The sequence below is a fragment of the Mustelus asterias genome, chromosome 14 (assembly GCF_964213995.1).
Source record: "Mustelus asterias chromosome 14, sMusAst1.hap1.1, whole genome shotgun sequence".
NCBI classification, from domain to species: Eukaryota; Metazoa; Chordata; class Chondrichthyes; order Carcharhiniformes; family Triakidae; genus Mustelus; species Mustelus asterias.
The window spans coordinates 16043523-16061841 of NC_135814.1; the positions used below are offsets into that span (position 1 = coordinate 16043523).

The 18319-nt window shown below is 39.2% G+C and overlaps 1 protein-coding gene across 11 annotated transcripts in view; it reads left to right on the forward strand.

Annotated features, from left to right (window-relative positions):
* ptpn4a (protein tyrosine phosphatase non-receptor type 4a) overlaps positions 1–18319 on the forward strand; it is a 233746-nt gene that overhangs the window by 79162 nt on the left and 136265 nt on the right. For all 11 annotated transcript variants that reach the window (XR_013499489.1, XM_078227896.1, XM_078227897.1 and 8 more), the window contains 5 exons: positions 3437–3544; positions 9768–9810; positions 9901–9979; positions 12039–12083; positions 16527–16579. Coding sequence is in view for 10 of the 11 variants with exons in the window: in XM_078227896.1 (XP_078084022.1) it covers positions 3437–3544; positions 9768–9810; positions 9901–9979; positions 12039–12083; positions 16527–16579 (328 nt within the window). In the remaining variant the exon portion in view is untranslated. The remainder of the gene's footprint in view (positions 1–3436; positions 3545–9767; positions 9811–9900; positions 9980–12038; positions 12084–16526; positions 16580–18319) is intronic.

Sequence of the window (18319 nt, forward strand, 5' to 3'; positions counted from 1 at the left end):
TGGAGTTGGAAAGCTGAAAGCTGTAGAACAATGTGAAAAGTGGGGAAAAACAAGTCAGTCATCAGAAAAGATCTTGTATTTGAAGACTTGGAGAGTAAAGAGGCCATTAAGATCATATGGTTGAAATGTTAACTTTTATAAATGGAGAGATTTGGTGTGGACAGGAGGTGGAATGAGAGAATGATATGTTGAGATGGAGATTGAAATCACTGAGGAAGAAGAGTTCTCCAGTACAAAGTTTGAGGATGAAAAGTTCTACAGTACACAGTTCAAGGAGAATCTCAATGGGATTTGGATGGTAAAGAATTGAAGAAAAGAGGCAGTAGGGGTGGAATAAGGTGACATGTTTAAGGGAGAAGGTGCCAGAGCAGCAGGGAGGGAGATCAAGTTGTGGTTTCACGATGAGGCCCATATCGCAGGGCTGTTGGGATAGTATCTTATTTTCCCTTCATACCCAAAAGTGGTCTTCAAAACATAACATTGCCTTGTTTTTAGAATCATGCAAGTGGTTTAGAAAACTTTCACTTAACATGGAATTCAAGTCTGGTCTGGTGTAAGATAATACTCCCCTCTCTTTGAACTATGAATTCATGTGATGTTTGAAAGCTGCCATTTTGATGCTCTTGTCTGTCAATAGAATGTGATATCTTTGTGTCCCACCAGTTGGCAGCGGGCCAGAGCAGTACTTGGACCACTTCCTAAACTACTCTAATATAGAGATGTAACGTTTTTATGACAAGTAGATTGAACATTGTTTGCACAATCGAATAAATGATATTTGAAAGAATAAAGTAGTTGTAGTCCTTTACCATCATAGTTGATTATAGTATACTTTTAACTGCTACCAAGAAAATTGGATTTGTTCTAACAAGGTACATGCCATCTGTTTTTGTGCTTGGAGTGTGAACTATTGATCAAAATCAAAAGAGAGTGGTAGGTCTGTGGAATTCATTGCCACAGAGGGCTGTGGAGGCCGAGACGTTGAGCGTCTTCAAGACAGAAATTGATAAATTCTTGATTTCTCGAGGAATTAAGGGCTATGGGGAGAGAGCGGGTAAATGGAGTTGAAATCAACCATGATTGAATGGTGGAGTGGACTCGATGGGCCGAATGGCCTTACTTCCGCTCCTATGTCTTATGGTCTTAAAATGCTTCAGATTCACTTTCCCGATAGTAATGGTACATAAAAATACATGCATGTGATTGGAGCATGCATGATCTTCAAGTTGAAGTTTAATTTAATTGTTGAGAGATTGTCAGTAGTCGTAATACCACTGGACTAGTAATCCTATAATTAACCTATTATAAGGTTAATAGACTTATTAACCGTAAGTCTATATGGTTAATGCCATATAGACTTGATATAATTTAGTTGCCTGCAGTCTCATTACTGGATCCCAAATTAACCTCAAACTCTTTTAGTTCGATAAGAGATATAACTAACAAGCAAATACTACGACAAATATTGCTAAAGTTAATTTCATAAAGGATAAAATAAAACAACAGTGCACTTGTCAATTAACTAAAGAAAATAAAGAGCAAAATGTATATCATTACAGATTTCAAGGCCTTCTCTCTGACAGGAATTCTTCCACTGCCCCTGAAAGCACACAGTACTGTCTGGTTCCCACACTGAGAGGAATTCTGCCTCTACCCCTGGGAACAGTGCTCCAATTATGGTTCTCGCACGGGCAGGAATTCTGCCTCTGACCCCAAGAACATACAACACAACCAATTTCCCATCATTTGGTGTACACACAAAATGGTCCCCAAAACCATATTTTATACTAAATTCTGGCTTTGCCTCACCTTAATTCGAAGTTGTTGTTAACCATATTGATCAATAATGTTGTACGGATTAATGCCATTGGATTTTTTCATCTGTGTACATTGTCTTAAATATGAAGACAATGGAGTATTTTAAGATGTTTTCCTTATCTTTAGTTGTGTAATCTCCTTATTCATTAGGGCATTATTACTGCACAGGCTATCATTGGTTTATGTGATTAGTAGTCCTGATTGTATGGTTCTCTTCCCATAGATATTTTCACAGCATGTTTAAAATACAGATAGGAAGGTTAGCAAAAATAATTTGAATCTAACCTTTATTAGCTACCTGATTAATTACTTATGGCGACTTGACCTTGTTAGTCTGCTGCAGAATGCATATGTTGTAAAAGCCTTTAAATATTGTCAAGTTAATGTTACCATCCCAACTGACAATACTGGATGAGTCAGATCCCAGTGTAAAACCTGGCCTGATAGACCCAACTTAGAAACGGTGGGGAGGAAGTTAGTGAACAATTTCACAGGAGTCTGCTGATGAACTTTACACAGTAAAATATTTATTAAAACAAGAAAAATGAACTATATTATACAAGACAAAAAGGTTAGAATGATCTCATAACGAGCACAAGATGATGATTCAATTTTCCAATGTCCCTTTTCCTAGACACTCAAACCAGTGAAGAGTTACAAATAGCTTAACACAAAAACTACTTGCTTGGGACGAGCACATGTGCAAATGATTTTCTTCTGGTGAATTCTTAAGCATTCAGTTGATCCTCACTCAATTCCCCTCTCTCACAGAGACACCCAAAAATAACCCAGGTTTTACACTGGGATCTGACTCATCCAGTATTGTCAGTTGGGATGGTAACATTAACCACACTTTAAACTTGCTGTTTCAATAACAACATCGCAAACTGATCATGTTACTGAGTCCTATAACTGGCTATTCAGGTAACTACCGTCCCACTAGCCTGTACTTTTTCTCTGAAAAGTCTGACTTCTCTCTCTGACTGTACTCTCCCCTATCTTTCTCTGTGTCTCCGTGTCACTTGATCACCGTCGCTAGGCAATAGCCCAGTTTTTTCTATTTCCTGACCCGTTCAAAATCACAGAACTTTTAGCTCCCCTTGAATCCAAATTACCTTTCAACCATAGGTCCATCCGGACTTCTAAGCAAGGCTCATTAAAAAAATCTATGTGAACTGGAACCACTCTACCTTAAGCAAACTAAATCCTACTAAGACAAAATCTAAAATCTAGGCCAGCTTACGTGTGGCAACTAGTAGAATTTGAATTCAATTAATACAATCTTAAAATTGCAAGCTAGCCTCTATTATGGTGACTGTGAAACATTATTGATTGTTTTTTAAAAAGACCCAACTGGTTCACTAATGTTCTTTTAAGGAAGGAAATCTGCCATCCTTGCCTGGTCTGGCCTACATGCGACTCCAGATCCACAACAATGTAGTTAACTCTTGACTGCCCTTTGAAATAGCCAATTCAAGGCAAATTAGGGGTGGGCGACAAACGCAGGCCTTTCCAGTGACGTCCACACCCCATCAAAGAATAAACAAAATAATAATTTGTGATGCGATATCGCATTATTTGAGAGATGTTTATGGTTGTTCGATTTTTGATTTTCCAGAAACACGATCAGGGGCATATCTTATTGGATTTAGTCTTCAGACACCTTGATCTGACTGAACGAGACTACTTTGGTTTGCAGCTGGCAGATGATACATCAGACAGCCCTGTGAGTATTGATTTCAATGTCCCCACTTGGAGGAAGTTCAGAAACCGTGTAATTGACTGGTAACTAAAATGAAAAATATGCTCTCATGTGGGTTTGCTACTTCAGGTGAATGTAAATCCATGTGCTTTGATGTTAGCCATTCCAAGATGAAAGCCTTTTTTGACTAAAAATGAGCTGATTACATTTTTTTTAAAACTTCAAGCATTCTGCTGCATTAACATTCTGCTATGCGTCTGTTGGCAACACCAGACCAGAGTGTAAGCTTCCCTGGCTAGATTAATGCACTTCTTTAAAATAAATTAGCAATTATACTATACCTGTGCTGTGCGCACTTGATGTCATATTTGGCCGATCATTGTGTGACTTAGCAATTCTAATGGTGTAATATAAAGTGGTCTGTCATGAACATGAAGAAGTACTCACTTAACTGTCTATTTTGCACTGATTGATGTTCTGTTAAAACTTACTACTGTCACATTGAATATTTTGCACTGCCTGGTTATCCCCATCCAACTATAAATGTTGGATGTGACAAATGTGTGTGACAAATGGATCTCATTTCCTCCCTATGCTCCATAATCCCCCATAAACTTTCACTACTCAGATACTTGTAGCTAAGTTCCTTTCTGATCTAAATGTGAAAGGAAAAGGATCTGGACATAGTTGAAAAGATTAGTATCTATTACTCATCCTTAACTACCCTGAGAAAATTGGCACCTTCTTGAATCACTGGTACATGCAGTGAAACTGCTTCAAAAATGCGGCTGGGTGAGACTTTTGACCCAGTGATGATGGAATGTCCAATATAATTCCAGGTCAGAATGATACGCAACTTGGAGGGGAACTGGAGGTGATTGAATTGTCCTGTCCCTGGTGCAGTTGTCATGGACTTTGGAAGTGCGAATGAAGAAGCTTTGCATCCCTTAGTGCATCCTTTAAACATTACCCATTGTAGCCAATGGCGCACTGGTGGAGGGTATGGACCTCTTTCAACATGCTTGTCATTTCGGTGCTAAAGAGGCTTTGGAAAATTTTGGGGTGGCCACTCACTGCTGCAAACCCAGTCTCTGACTTGCTCTTGCCACTGTGATTATTTATTTGCCGTTCAGTTAAGTTGTTGGCTAATAGCAAACTACCGGGTGTTGTTGGTCGAGAACTCGGATATACACAAGATATATAACACAAACAGACCATTCAGCCTAACAAGTCCATGGCAGACCTGGAATGCTGATACCACTAAATCTGATTAATTGTAATTGAGCTAAACACAATCTTCAGTGGAACACCCTACCACTGACTTTATCATAAGGTCATTGAGGAAGAAGATAAAACAGTTTGGCTCAATGATGGGTTGAGATAATTGACCTCCAACAACCGTAATTATCATCTTTTTGTCTCAATTATGACTGCAGCCACTGGAGAGTCCTGACCTCACCCCACTGATTCCTGTTGACTTTAGTTTTACTGGGCCTCCTTGGTGCCACACTCGGTCAAATTGTGCCTTGATATCATGGCAAACACTTCCTCTTCATTTCTGAAATACAGCCCGTTCCCATGTTTGAACCAAGGCTGCCAAAAGGTCAGCAGCCAGATTGTCCTGGTGGATTATAAACAAAGCATCAATGAGCAGTTGTGAATAAGTGCTTTTTGTAACTCTGTTGGTAAATTTTTGTTTTACATTTATTCTTGTCATGGAATCTGGGTGTCATTAGCAAGGACATTTGTTGGCCATCCCTAATTGCACTTGCACTGAGTGGCTTGCTAGGCCATTTCAGAGGGCACTTACTGTCAACCAGATTGCTGAGGATCTGGAGTCATTTGTGGACCAGACCAGGTAAGGATGACCGATTTCCTTCCCTAAAGGACAAGAATGACCCAGATGGGCTTCTACAACAATTTACGATGTTTTCATGGTCACCATGACTGAGATCAGTTTTGTATTCCAGATTTATTAAATTGAATTTAAATTCCACTATCTGCCATAATGGGATTTGAACCCAAGTTCCCAGCACATTTACCTGGCCTCTTGATTACTAGTCCAGTGACATTGCTACTACACCACCATCTCCACTAATGTTACTTAAAATTAAACTGCAGTAGCACAACAGTATGTTGCATTTATATTTCACCTTTAGCAATAGCAACTTCTAAAAACGTCTTGAGAGGCTCCACAGAAGCGATTCTCAGATAAAAATTGGTCAGTATGTCACATAAAGCGATATTGGGACAGGTGACCAAAAGCTTGGACAAAAGGATTGGTTTTAACAAGGCTCTTGAGGGAGGAGAGTAAAGCAGAGGAGATTAGGAAGAGTATTGCAGAGCCTATGGCCTGGACAGCTGAAAGCAGAGATGAGCTTTTGTTCACATACCCACTCCTTGGCCTAGATCTCCTATTTCCACCTCCATAACATCACTCGCCTCCATCTTTGCTTCAGCTCATATGCTGCTTGACTATTTGGCTGGCTGCCAGTGATGGGGCATTAGAGGCCTGAATTTGAGAAGCGCAGAGACCTAAAAAGTTTGGCCAGGTCAATGCAGCTAGAGGCAGAAAGGGATGATGTCATGGAGGGATTTGAAAACAGGAACGAAAATTCTAAATTTAAAGTATTGCTAGGTCAATGTAGGTCAATCAGCACAGAGATATTGGATGAATGGGACTTCCTACAATTTAGGATATAGGCAGCAGACATTTCAATGCATTTGAATTTATGGAAGGTGGAAAATAGGAAGCCAGCCAAATAGTCAAGTTTAAAGATAACGATATTTTGGATGAAGGTTTTAGCAGCATATGAGCTGAAGCAGAGGTGGAATCGAATGATATTGTGGAGGTGGAAATAGGAGATCTAGGCCAAGGAGTGGGTACGTGAACAAATGCTCATCTCTGCATCAAGTACAACACCAAGGTTGTAGATGGTCTGGTTTAGCTTCGGGCAGTTGCCAAGAAGAGGGCTGGTGTTAGTGGCTAGCAAACAGTTTTTAGCAGAGATCAAAGTCAATATTTAGCTGAAGGAAATTTCTGCTATTCAGTGCTGCATGTTGGGTAATCAATGTGACAGATCAGAAGGGTTGAGAGAGGTAGTGAAGTAAAGCTGGTGTGTATGTTTACAGATAATGGTTGGAATTTTCTGGCCGAATATTGCGGTCTTGCCAATGGCAAACCCCCCCCCCCCCCCCCCACCGTGGATTTCCCGGTGTTGCGGGGGGAATGGGGTGCATAGAATGGGAAACCCTGTTGACAGCGGCAGGATAAGATGATCCCGCCAATGGCGGGCTGTCTCCACTGCCACGAAACATTCCACGAAGGTGTGCAGAAAATCCTGCCAATGTCGCCAAGGGGCAGCATGTAGCTGAGAACTTGGAGTTGGCCAAGGGGATCTTTGGGGACTCTGGAGACAGCTATGCAAGATAGAGAGCATAAACCCATATAAATGGTTCTCTTGCTACTAGTGGGTAAGGATGGAAGCCTGAGAGAGGAGAGGCGTTGGAGAAAAATGGTATGGTCAATCATAGTAAAATGTCACAAGGCATTGCATAAGAGTGCAATTAGAGAAAGATTGACACTGAGCCACACAGATATTGGATTATTTGGCTAAAACCATGATCAGAAAAAGAGTTTTTATGAAGTGCCTTTAGTAAGGAAAGAGATGCAGAAAGGTATAGGGAGGCATTGTCAGAGTTGAAATAGCAGCTGCCAGTTGTGGCTGAAGGAAATGGGTGGTGTACAAGAGGCCAGAACCAGAAACACCGAGTTCTCTACGGATTGTAAGATTGAAGGAGGTTACAGAATTGTAAAGAAGTAAATTAGTCACCAGAGAAATACTGAATCAATTGGAGCTGTGGGCTGACAGGAACTGGGGTCCAGATGAACTTCATCCTAGGGTCTTTTAATTTTCCAAACTCCCTAGATTTGGGGACGGTCCCATTAGATTAGAAGATAGCAAATGTAACTCCATTATTCAAGAAGAGAGAGGAAACTAAAGGCCAGATAGCTTAACATTTGTCATAGTGAAAATGTTAGAATTTACAGAGTTATAGCAAGGTACTTGGGTAAGCTCAAGGTAATTGGGCAACGTGGTTTTGTGAAAGGGAAATTAAGTTTAACCAATTATTTGGAGGAGTTTGAGGAAGTAATGTGCTGTGGATAAAGGGGAATGTGCTGTTCTTAAGTTTCCAGAAGGCATTTGATGAAGTGCCACATCAAAGGTTGTGGAAAATAAAAGCTAATGTTATAGTGGGTAACATATTGGCATGGATGAAAGATTAGCTGGCTAACAGGAAGTAGAGAGTAGGCACAAACTGGTCTTTTACGGGTTGGCAGGATGTAACAAGTGGTTACACAGGGTTCGGTGCTGGGTTCCTCAACTGTTTACAATTTATATAAATAATTTGGATGAAGGGATGGCTTCGAAAGTTGCTGAACACGATAAGTAGGAAAGTAAGTTGTGAAGAGGACATAGAGGCCACAAAAAGGTGTACGTTAAGTGAGTGGGCAAAGATCCTGCAAATGGAGTATAATGTGGGAAAATGTGAAATTGTCCATTTTGGCACAAAGAATAAAAAAGAAGCATTTATTGAAATGGTGAGTGATTACAGAACTCTGAGGTGCAGCATGATCATGGTGTCCTAGTGCTTGACTCACAAAAAGGCTGTTTAAAAATTAGGGATCGAGTAATTTAAGACCGATGAGAATTTTTTTCTCTTGGAGATTATGGGTCTTTGGAGCTCTCTTCCTGTAGAGGCAGTGGAAACAGTTTTATGAATTTGGTAGATAACTTCCCAATCCCTTGCTCATCAAGAATCTATCAGGGGTAGCCATGAATGTGGAATTGAGGTTATTCAGATCAGCCCTGATCTTATTGAATGGTGGAGCAGACTCAAGGGACCAAGTGTCCTATTCCTGCTCCTAATTCATATCTCTGTAACCATTTAAGAAATAATCAATGCTACAGTGGAGTTATGACCTCTTTGGGTGAATGAACTAAAATTGGCCAGATTACTTTCCATGTTTGCAAATGATCTTATTAGGGGTGCCTCCTCTTTTAAGGAACTTTAAAATGAAGCCTTGGATGCAAACAAGAATGATGATCATCTGAACAAAATTACAGCAATTGTCTGCAAATTTCTTAAAAGGCATGTCGAAGCATTGTTTATTGCAATTTTTGAGAAATACTGACTTGTAGCTAAATGCGCCTTTTATGGGGATGAATCTAACTATTCTGAAGCATATGATGCAGTTTTGGGCTGAACAAAGTGTCTGCTTATATACTGGGGAGAAATTATCCCTCAAATTACAAAATGTGTAGAATAGTTTGAATAGCTTAAATCACAATTTACCAGAATTTTTTCAATGCAGAATAATAAACATGGTTGAAAAATAACATTATAGCTGCATGTGTTATGTGAATAGTATTTCAAGTTGAACCTTGTACTGCGCACGTTAAGGGAAATGGCTTCCTAACTGTACTGTGGGTGTTCCTACAAGACGTGGACTGAAGCGACTCAAGAAGGCAGCTCACTGCCATCTTCCCGAGGACAATTGGGGATGGACATTCAATGCTGTCCTAGCCAGTGATGATCATTTCCCATGAATAAATAAAAACTGTAGGAAATTTATTTTTGAGACAGTAGCTATCTTAATATGTAGTTTGTCCTTTTGCACTTTCCTCCTTCCTATTCTTGAGACCCTTCAAGGCAAGGGAGACAGACAACAGAAGAAAAATTAAGGTGAATGTATTATGCTTCAACACAATATTGATGTCCTTGCCCGGTCACTGGTGAACCATTTGACAAAGGAATTACTTGAGAAATGCTGTCTCACTAACTAAGCACTTCTCTAAAGGTCTAAATTAAGAAGCCCTTCTGCGTTAGAACATGTACTTCACGGTGATGTTTGTATATATTGGCCAGAACTTTCCGGCCGTTCACACCGATGGGATCTGCAGGTCCCGCTAATAGTACACCCCTGCCGAAGGTTTCATGATGACAAGGGGTGTATTCAACAGTAAACCCCATTGACAACAGCGAGACCGGAAGATCCCGCCACCGGCCAATGGCGGGCTGACTCCTTGTGCGGTAAATCCCACCAGTGTCTTTTTAATTGAAACCATTTATTCTTTGGCTTCCACAGCCTTAAGTAATTATTTGACAGGTGTATGTAAGTCAATTAAGTAGGAATTGTTGCTTTGCTCGATTTCAGGCTGTGATTTATTTTACTGTTTTACAGCGATGGCTAGATCCAAACAAATCTGTCAGAAAGCAGCTAAAAAGTAAGTAAAACCATTGTGTTTGTTTTGTTGCTGGAAATCTATAATTCAAGCATGTGGTTCTGGAATAAAATGCTGTTTCTTTAATTGTAGGAGGATCCCCATATAACTTGAATTTTAGAGTCAAATTTTTTGTGACCGACCTCAATAAGCTACAGGAGGAATACACAAGGTGGGTACTGAAAATAAATAAAAGGGTGGGGTGCACTGCCAGGGGCCAGTGCATATCAGCGAACCCAGAGGACTTTGGTGAGATGAACTTGCTGTGCTTTGTGACATGGCCAGCAGAGTTTTGAATGACCTGAAGTTTGCAGAAGGCAGAATGTGGGAGACTAGACAAGTGTGCATTAGGATAATCAAGTCTAGCGGTAGCAAAGGCATGGATTTTGTGTAGGGGTTTGAGGAGCATATCCGCTGAGGCAGTGGTGAAGTTGGGCGATGTTATGGTGGTGAAAGTAGGCTGTATTAGTGATGGTGCAGCTATTTGGTACAGATTGGAATTTCAACTACAGGAACCTAATATTTACATTGTGCAATCATCAACAGTTTAAGTTTGCAAACATTCTTGAAAGTAAGATATTGAGATCAAAGAAATATATTTGGATCATAAATCTAGTTACAGGTAATAACACGATAGCAACATATTGCTGACAAATGGAGTAATCTGTGGTCTTAATATGTTTTGGTAAGTACAGACTAAGTGTAGCTATTAGCTGTTTCCTGTTAGTTTCTGAAAAAGTACTAATATTGTTTTTCTTACAAAGGCAGTTCATGCAAATACAACGAAATGTCGTACTGAAGTGGTATTTTAATGAAGTTTAACTGACATTTTCTGTTGATTAACAGAGCAGTTATTTTTATTGTGTGAAAAGTCCTCTCCATGCTATATATCTGACTTGCGTTTTATTCATTCGTCTTGAGTGTTTTCTACCAGGTAACCAATGAGAGGAGCAATAAGCATAATTCAGTAAATGTGGAGAAGGAACTGAGTGCCAATAATTGCCTGTTCCTTCATAATGATTTTAAAGTCCTTCGGTACAAAAGAATTTCTAATAGTCGGTGTAAGATTTTCTGTATTTGATCACATTTGCACGAAATCTAAATGCACTTTTCTGAAGCTATTTTTCCTGCACCTAAGGAGAATTTAGTACTCTCAGGAGCAAATAACCATATGTCCTGATGTCCAATCTGACAAAAGTCAGAAGTACCATGAGAGAAAATACTGCTGCTTAGCAAGTTATGATCTGTAATGCACTGCTTAAAAGGGTAGAGGAAATGGATTCAATATTTTAAAAAGATAATTGGTTAAGAGGAAAAATATGCAGGGCTATGGGGAATGAGTGGGCGAGTGAGACTGAAAGCTAAATGCATAATGTGCCAAATGGCCGCTACCTCTGCTGTATCATTATGATTCTACATCTGTTGTGTAACGAGGAGTTGATGTGTTTTACTGTCTTTCTACTAAGGTATTGCATGTGATATTCTTAGGGCTGCATATGGAGCAGGCTATATAGCTGGATTGTTTCCGAGTGATGCTTCTGCCTGATGTAAAAAATACTTGAGTGGATTTATTAGGACAGGATTCCAACTTAATTGTGAAAGAGTTATCCTTGACAAGTGAAAACTGATGATTTCTCTTTTTCTCCTCACTCTCCTTGAGCACTATTTCTAGGGCAAATACATCAAAACATCACTTGTTAAACTGGTGCTATTTATAATTTGCACATAGTTCTGCACTGGTCATTATAGGACAGATATTAAAGCTTTATGAAAATACAGTAATGATTCACTGAAATGATATTGAGAATTATAAATTATAACTTTTGAAACATCGTTCAAAATTTCCTCCTAGCTCAGATGTTATGGGTGAACTTACTGGAGGTTTTCAAAATTCAAATGATAATCTGAAACATTTTTGTTTAAAGGTTATAATTGTACTAGCTTTATTAATTGAACCCTAGCATACTAAAGGTCAAGAACAGCCCCACTTATTGTTTAAATTGATCCAGTTCTTATCAAATTAGTTAAAATTAATTTAAAGAGAGCGAACCCACTTGTACAGGTACGATGGGCTGGATGATCTCATTCTGACTGCAATTTATATTTCTACTATTTTTGAACCATCTACTGAACTTAATCATGGATGAATATGAACACATTGATCATTACCTATGTGGAAAATACTTGGTCACATTGTATGATCTGAAATAAACATTTTTATTCTTTATCAGGTACCAATATTTTCTGCAACTTAAACAAGATATTCTTAGTGGAAGGTGAGTATCATTATTGTAACTTAGAAAAAATTACCTCAACCTATTGCCTTAAAGAGCGGACATATGATGTAGGATGATAATCATCAAAGGACAAAATCTTTTCTATTGTGACTTAGACTTATGAAGTATAATGGAGCACTTTTTGTGGTTTAGCCAGAAGGTTACTTTCCAAGACTCTATTTCTGCCTGCCTTTAAAAATCAATTATAACCCATATTTTCTCCCAGGCTTTCAATCATTTCTCCCAAACACACATCTTTTCTACTTCTCATGCTGTCACTGGATAAAATCCCTTGGGACATTACATACATTAAAGGTATCCTACAAATACGCATTGTTGTAGCGAATCATAGTCTTCTGGTGAGATGTTCCAATCTCAGCATTCTGTTAATCTTCAGGGCTCTGATCAATAGTTGATCCACAACTGCAAACAGTACCATGTATAATTTCATTTCTTGTATATGTAATTGATTTAGAGTTCTGAAGTAGATTCTGAGAAATTAGATTGTAGAATTTATAACAAGTCTGTCAAGAATTTAGGACATTTCAATTATTTTTATAATACTGCAAAAAAGCAATGACAAACTATGGTTTTGTTGGGGAACAAAAGTGTGTTTTTCATTGGTGAAAAGTTTACCAAGCTCAGCTTTTGAGCTCCCACTTAAAGCAAATTGGTCACTTAAAACCTAGCTAGCTCACATTTTTATTGAAATGTGAAGCAAGCTAATTGCTGATTAACAGTTGGGTAGTCAAGCAACCAGCATCCGATCTATTGATGCCTGGCAATCTGAGAATAGTGTGAGCTGTGTTGAGAAAGATGAAGTGCATGGGAATTGTGGCGTTGCCTGATGGTAGGTGGAAACTGGTGCTTTTTTTTGGTTATCCATATTAAATTTGAAGTTCAGCGCAGGATTGACAAGATAGTTATAATGAGAGAAAGAAGAAAATAGAAAACTCTCTGGAGAAAAATCCAGAATTAATGGCACCACATTTTTAATCCAGAAGCAAGATGACAAATAAAATGCCCATTAAAATATTTTTCAAGGTATTGTACAATTTTTTACAATCTGAGACAAGGGGATCATCAATTTTAAATCCTCACTGAAAGCAAGGGGAGAGGTGACGAAACGTTTGTTCCCAGACAGTGTTGGTGCATGGAATACGTTGTCACGCTGATTATTGCATTATTTAAAGTGGCTAAATAATGGAGTGAAAGTTAGAACTATTTAGTGCAATTTGTTTTTGGATTGCTCAAGCAAAAGGCTGCTAGCGTAGACTTGAACTGAATGGCCTGCTACTTTGAGAGTGTCTTGGCTCTTGTTCATTTGATAAGCAGATGGAGAGGACTTGAGCAACGTAAGAAATCATTTACATTGCAGTAGCCTTTATGATTGGAAACTTGCAATAAATTTCCCAAGCCATTGCTATGAGTTCCAAGGAAGTTAAGATTTAGTAAGAAAAAGGCTCAAAATAAATTTCTAAATTAATTTTTTTGATCAAATGGCACTTAGCATACATAAACCTAATATCTTATCTCCAATATAAACTAGTCACCTACATGGAATTGTTATGTTCCTGTTTGCCCAAATGTAATGTGCAACCACTATAAAGGGACACATCACAATTTTGTAAATCCAACATTGTGTTTATCATGTTTACGACAGTTTATTGGAGGTGGTCTTATGATTTTGTTATGGCTTTGAATATGGTTCTGAGTCATTAAATATAATGCCTGAATATTCAGATAACAATATAACAATATTTCCTGTCCGGTTGTAGTTTTAACAATTTGTAGGATTTCCAAGGAAGAGTACCATACTCAAAGTTGATTGTCAATTGGGCTCCCATTGTGGTACATTTGTGTGTACAGGAAGCTACATACGTTAATACACAGGGTCTTGTTATTTACAGACAGAACATGTACACACATTGTATTTGTTTCAGTTAAACAAAATAAGTGAGAGCCGTTCATTCTCCAGGGAAATACCTTGACTGGTCAGGGTCAAGCTGCCTGGTTTAATTTTCAAACAATGCTTGGCAGTTAACTGTCAAGTCACTAGCAACTTGTGCATTCTCTGTAGCAACTTCTCCACCAATCCTCTAACCAGTCCTCTTGCCAACAAATTAGCACTCTTCTCGTACAGTATAAATTGTTGTTTTCCTGTTATATTGATATTCTTGCAAAGTATCCTGAAAAATGCAAGACAAAAAATTTTGACATGCAATATTAAAGTTAATGCAGAAACATAGAATTCCTAAAGTGCAGAAGGAGGCCATTCAGTCCATTGAGTCTACACCGACTCCAAAAAAGCATCTTACCCAGCTCTATCCCCGTAATCCTGCGCATTTACCATGGCTAATCCATCAAACTTGCACATGCTTTGACACTAAGGGGCAATTTAGCATAGCCAATCCACTTAACGTGCACATCTTTGGACTAAGAGGAAACCAGAGCACCCGGAGGAAACCCACACAGACATGGGGAGAATGTGCAAACTCCACACAGTCAGTCACCCAAGGTCAGAATCAAACCCAAATCCCTGACACTGAGGCAGCAATGCTAACCACTGCCAACATGCTGTCTGTTCTGTACTACCGAATGACTACTCAAAGATCCTTAAAAGTCGTAATTGGGAAATGGCTTTGATTTTTAAAGTTGTGTAGGATTAATCAGATTTTACTCCTTTTGAAGTACAAAAAATTTTATCAGGCAAAGACATACTGAATTGCACTTCTTTATGGAGAAAATGCTGTTCAAACAAAACTGCCTTCCTAAAAACAAAGGAATTGTGAATAACATGAACAGTGTTTATAACTAGTTTGTATCCGGTGGAGTTGACTTTGCAAGTTATTGGGTAAATAGGTGAGTATCTCCTTCCTTCCTTCCACCATTTTTAAAAACTAATGTTGTTGTACCTTGCCATTGCCTTGTGCACTACCAAATACCTCTTGGAAAAAAAACTTGTAAATAGAATGTGAATTTCTGAACCGGAATTTGGAAGCCTTATCCTGCTATAAGGGTGTTCAGATTGTTACAACCAGGAGGGGTGTTTATTTAAACAGCACTCCCTTCTTGTCTCTCCACCTGTCCCTAAGCAAAACAGTGCTTTGATTTGTTTCCTTCCTTATAAATGGTGGCATATTTCCCCAAGTTCCTGGTGTTTTTGTGATCCAAATTTCTTGTAACCCCACAGCATACTGGAGATGGGATGAACTGAAAGGCTTAACTTATTTGCATAAGCTCAAAATATGAGAGTCACAAAGTTGCCTCTATGCTCTGGCAGTAAAAAGAGGGATAGAGAAAAGAAGGATTCACAGTACAAAGACCAGAGAGAAAAATAAATTTTGACTCACGTGGGTTCCAGAATCAAAGTCCAAAGAGGTATTCATTCACTGAGGTCAGTGGGTTGAAAACCGATGCTATATAGTTCACTATTCCAGTGGTGTTGACTTCACAAGATGAGATAGACATGCAGAGATGTAGGCAATGGAACCTTCAGACAGAAGCCAGGTAGATGGGGCCAGGTTTTTTATTCATTGATAGGATGTGGATGTCACTGGCTGAGCTAGCGTTTATTGCCCATCGGCAAGGGCATTTAAGAGTTACCTGCATTGCTGTGGGTCTGGAGTCACATGTAGGCAAGACCAGGTAAGGATGGCAGATTTCTTCCTTTAAAGGACTTTAATGAACTTGATGGATTTTTGCGGCAATCGACAATGGTTTCATGGTCATCGTTGGACTTATGATTCCAGATTTTTATTGATTCAAATTTCACCATCTGCTGTGGTGGGATTTGAACCCAGGTCCCCAGAGCATTACTGTGGGTCTCTGGATTATTAATCCAGACAATACCACTGTGCCACCGCCTCCCCCTGTTCAATTTATGCCAAAGCTCCTTTGGTGTGGCTTGCTAGTCAGCACACTGACCTTTGCAGCCCAGCGAGTCATTATTACTGGTTTCACAAGCCAAGGCTGATGTCACATGGCTCCCACCTCTCCATAGTGAGTGACAAGGGATGTGCATCCCTCATCTGGGTCCCCGCTAAGAATTGAAAGGAAGGTTGTGGGGCCCTTTGTCTTAGCAGATGAGCAGACTCAGTTGGTCAGCCTGGGTAATGAAATGCAAATAGAATTTGTATTACACTCTTTGAATTTGGCTTGTGCAGCCCATAGGGGCTCATTAGTATCTCCTCAGAGATAATGATGTGTGAATTTCCCTGATGCTGCCAGGTAGTTTTGTTTGTTCGGAAGACAGACAGACATATTCAGCCATTTTTTTCTAGGTCTTTGTCCAGTTTTTAAAATGTTAGAAATAGTCATGAGGATATCTATATAAATTTTATAAAAATATGCAATATGAGGTCTTAGGCCCCTCACAAAATGTCTAAGTAATCATAATTGCTGTGGAATAACTGCAATACCTTTCAATTATCCCTTTTCTAGGTTGCCTTGTCCATATAACATTGCAGCCCTTCTGGCTTCTTACTCTGTTCAGTGTAAGTATATGCTTAACAATTTCAGTTCCATATGGCAAATATTTTTGCTTTCCTCTGTTATAACTTCATTTTGTACTTTTGAATCTTTGTTTAATGTTCCACATCCTACACCGCTATGCTATTCACTCCACTGCCAATGGCATTATTGACCAATCTATCCTCCTTCAGCAAGCGTACTCTGCATTCTACACCTGTATCATTATTATCACCTGATACCCACTCATACGTTATCTGTTGCCTCATCTACTATCCTTTGGTGATATCATTCCATAAGACTATAAGAAATAGGAACAGGAGTAGACCATTCAGCCCTTTGAGCCTGCTCTGCTATTTATAAGATCATGGCTGATCTAGCACTCGGTCAACTTTCCTGCATTATCCCCTTAATTCCCCTACTGATTAAAAAAACTGTTGATCTCAGCCTTGAAAATATTCAAGGACTTGGTCTCTACAGTTTCCTGGGGTAAAAAATTCAAAAGATTCACCAGTTTTTGAGAGAAGAAATTCTTCCCCAAATCTGTCTTATTCTGTGACTATACCCTCTGGTCCTACACTCTCCCATGAGTGGATACATTCTCCCAACATTTAACATGTCTAAGAATTTTGTATGTTTCAACCATATCACCACTGATTCTTCAGAACTCCAAGGAGTACAGCCCCAACCTGTTTAACCTTTCCTCATATGAGAGTTCCTCCTTACCTGGGATCATCCTATAAACCTCTTCTGTACTGCCTCCAGTGATGTATCTTTCCTTAAATAAGGGGACCAAAATAGTACACAGTATTCTTAAGGTGTCTACATTTAGTGCCTTGTACAGTTGCAGCAGCACACCTTTACTTTTATACTCCAGCTCCTTTGAAATAAAAGCCAGCATTCCATTTGCCTTCCATATTACCTTCTGCACCTGTATGCTAGCTTTCTGAGTTTCATGAACAAGGGTCCCAAGTCCCTTTGTGCTTTCTGCAGCGCCTCTCCATTTAAATAATAATCCACCTTTTCTTTCATTCTTCCAAAATTAACAATCTCACATTTGCCCACATTGAATTCCATTTGCCAATTTTGTTCCATTCACTTAACCTATCAATATCTCTCTGTAAGCTATTTATGTCCTCCTTACATCCTGCCTTCCCTCATACCTTTATCATCTGCAAATTTGGCCATGGTACTCTCTGATCCTTCCTCCAAATCATTAATGTATAAAGTGGCACTCCACCTTCCAACCTGAGAGACACCACCACCACCATTGCACCCCCCCCCCCCCCCCCCCCCAATCACTACTCGCTCTTCCTGTTTGTTAGCCAATTCTCTATCCATGCCAGAATATTGCCTCCAACACCATGAGCTCTTAGCTTGTGTGGCAGCTTATTAAATGCTTTTTGAAAATCCAAATATGCAACGTCAACTGGTTCTCCTATATCTGCTCTGGACGATACTTCAAAGAATTCTAGTAAATTTGTCAGACATGATTTCACCTTCATGAAACTATGCTGATTCTGCTTGATCAGATTATGACTTTCAAAATGCACTACTTTTCTCTCAATAATAGATTCTAATATTTTTCCAGTAACTGAAGTTAGACTAACTGGCCTGTAGTTTCCTGTATTTAGCTCCTTCCCTTTCGAGCAACAGTACAACGTTGCATGGCAGAGTTCCAAAATCCAAGGATTTTTGGAAAATGACTGCCAATGCAGCTATGATCTCTGTAGCCACCTCCTTTAAGATGCAGGGGACTTGAACCT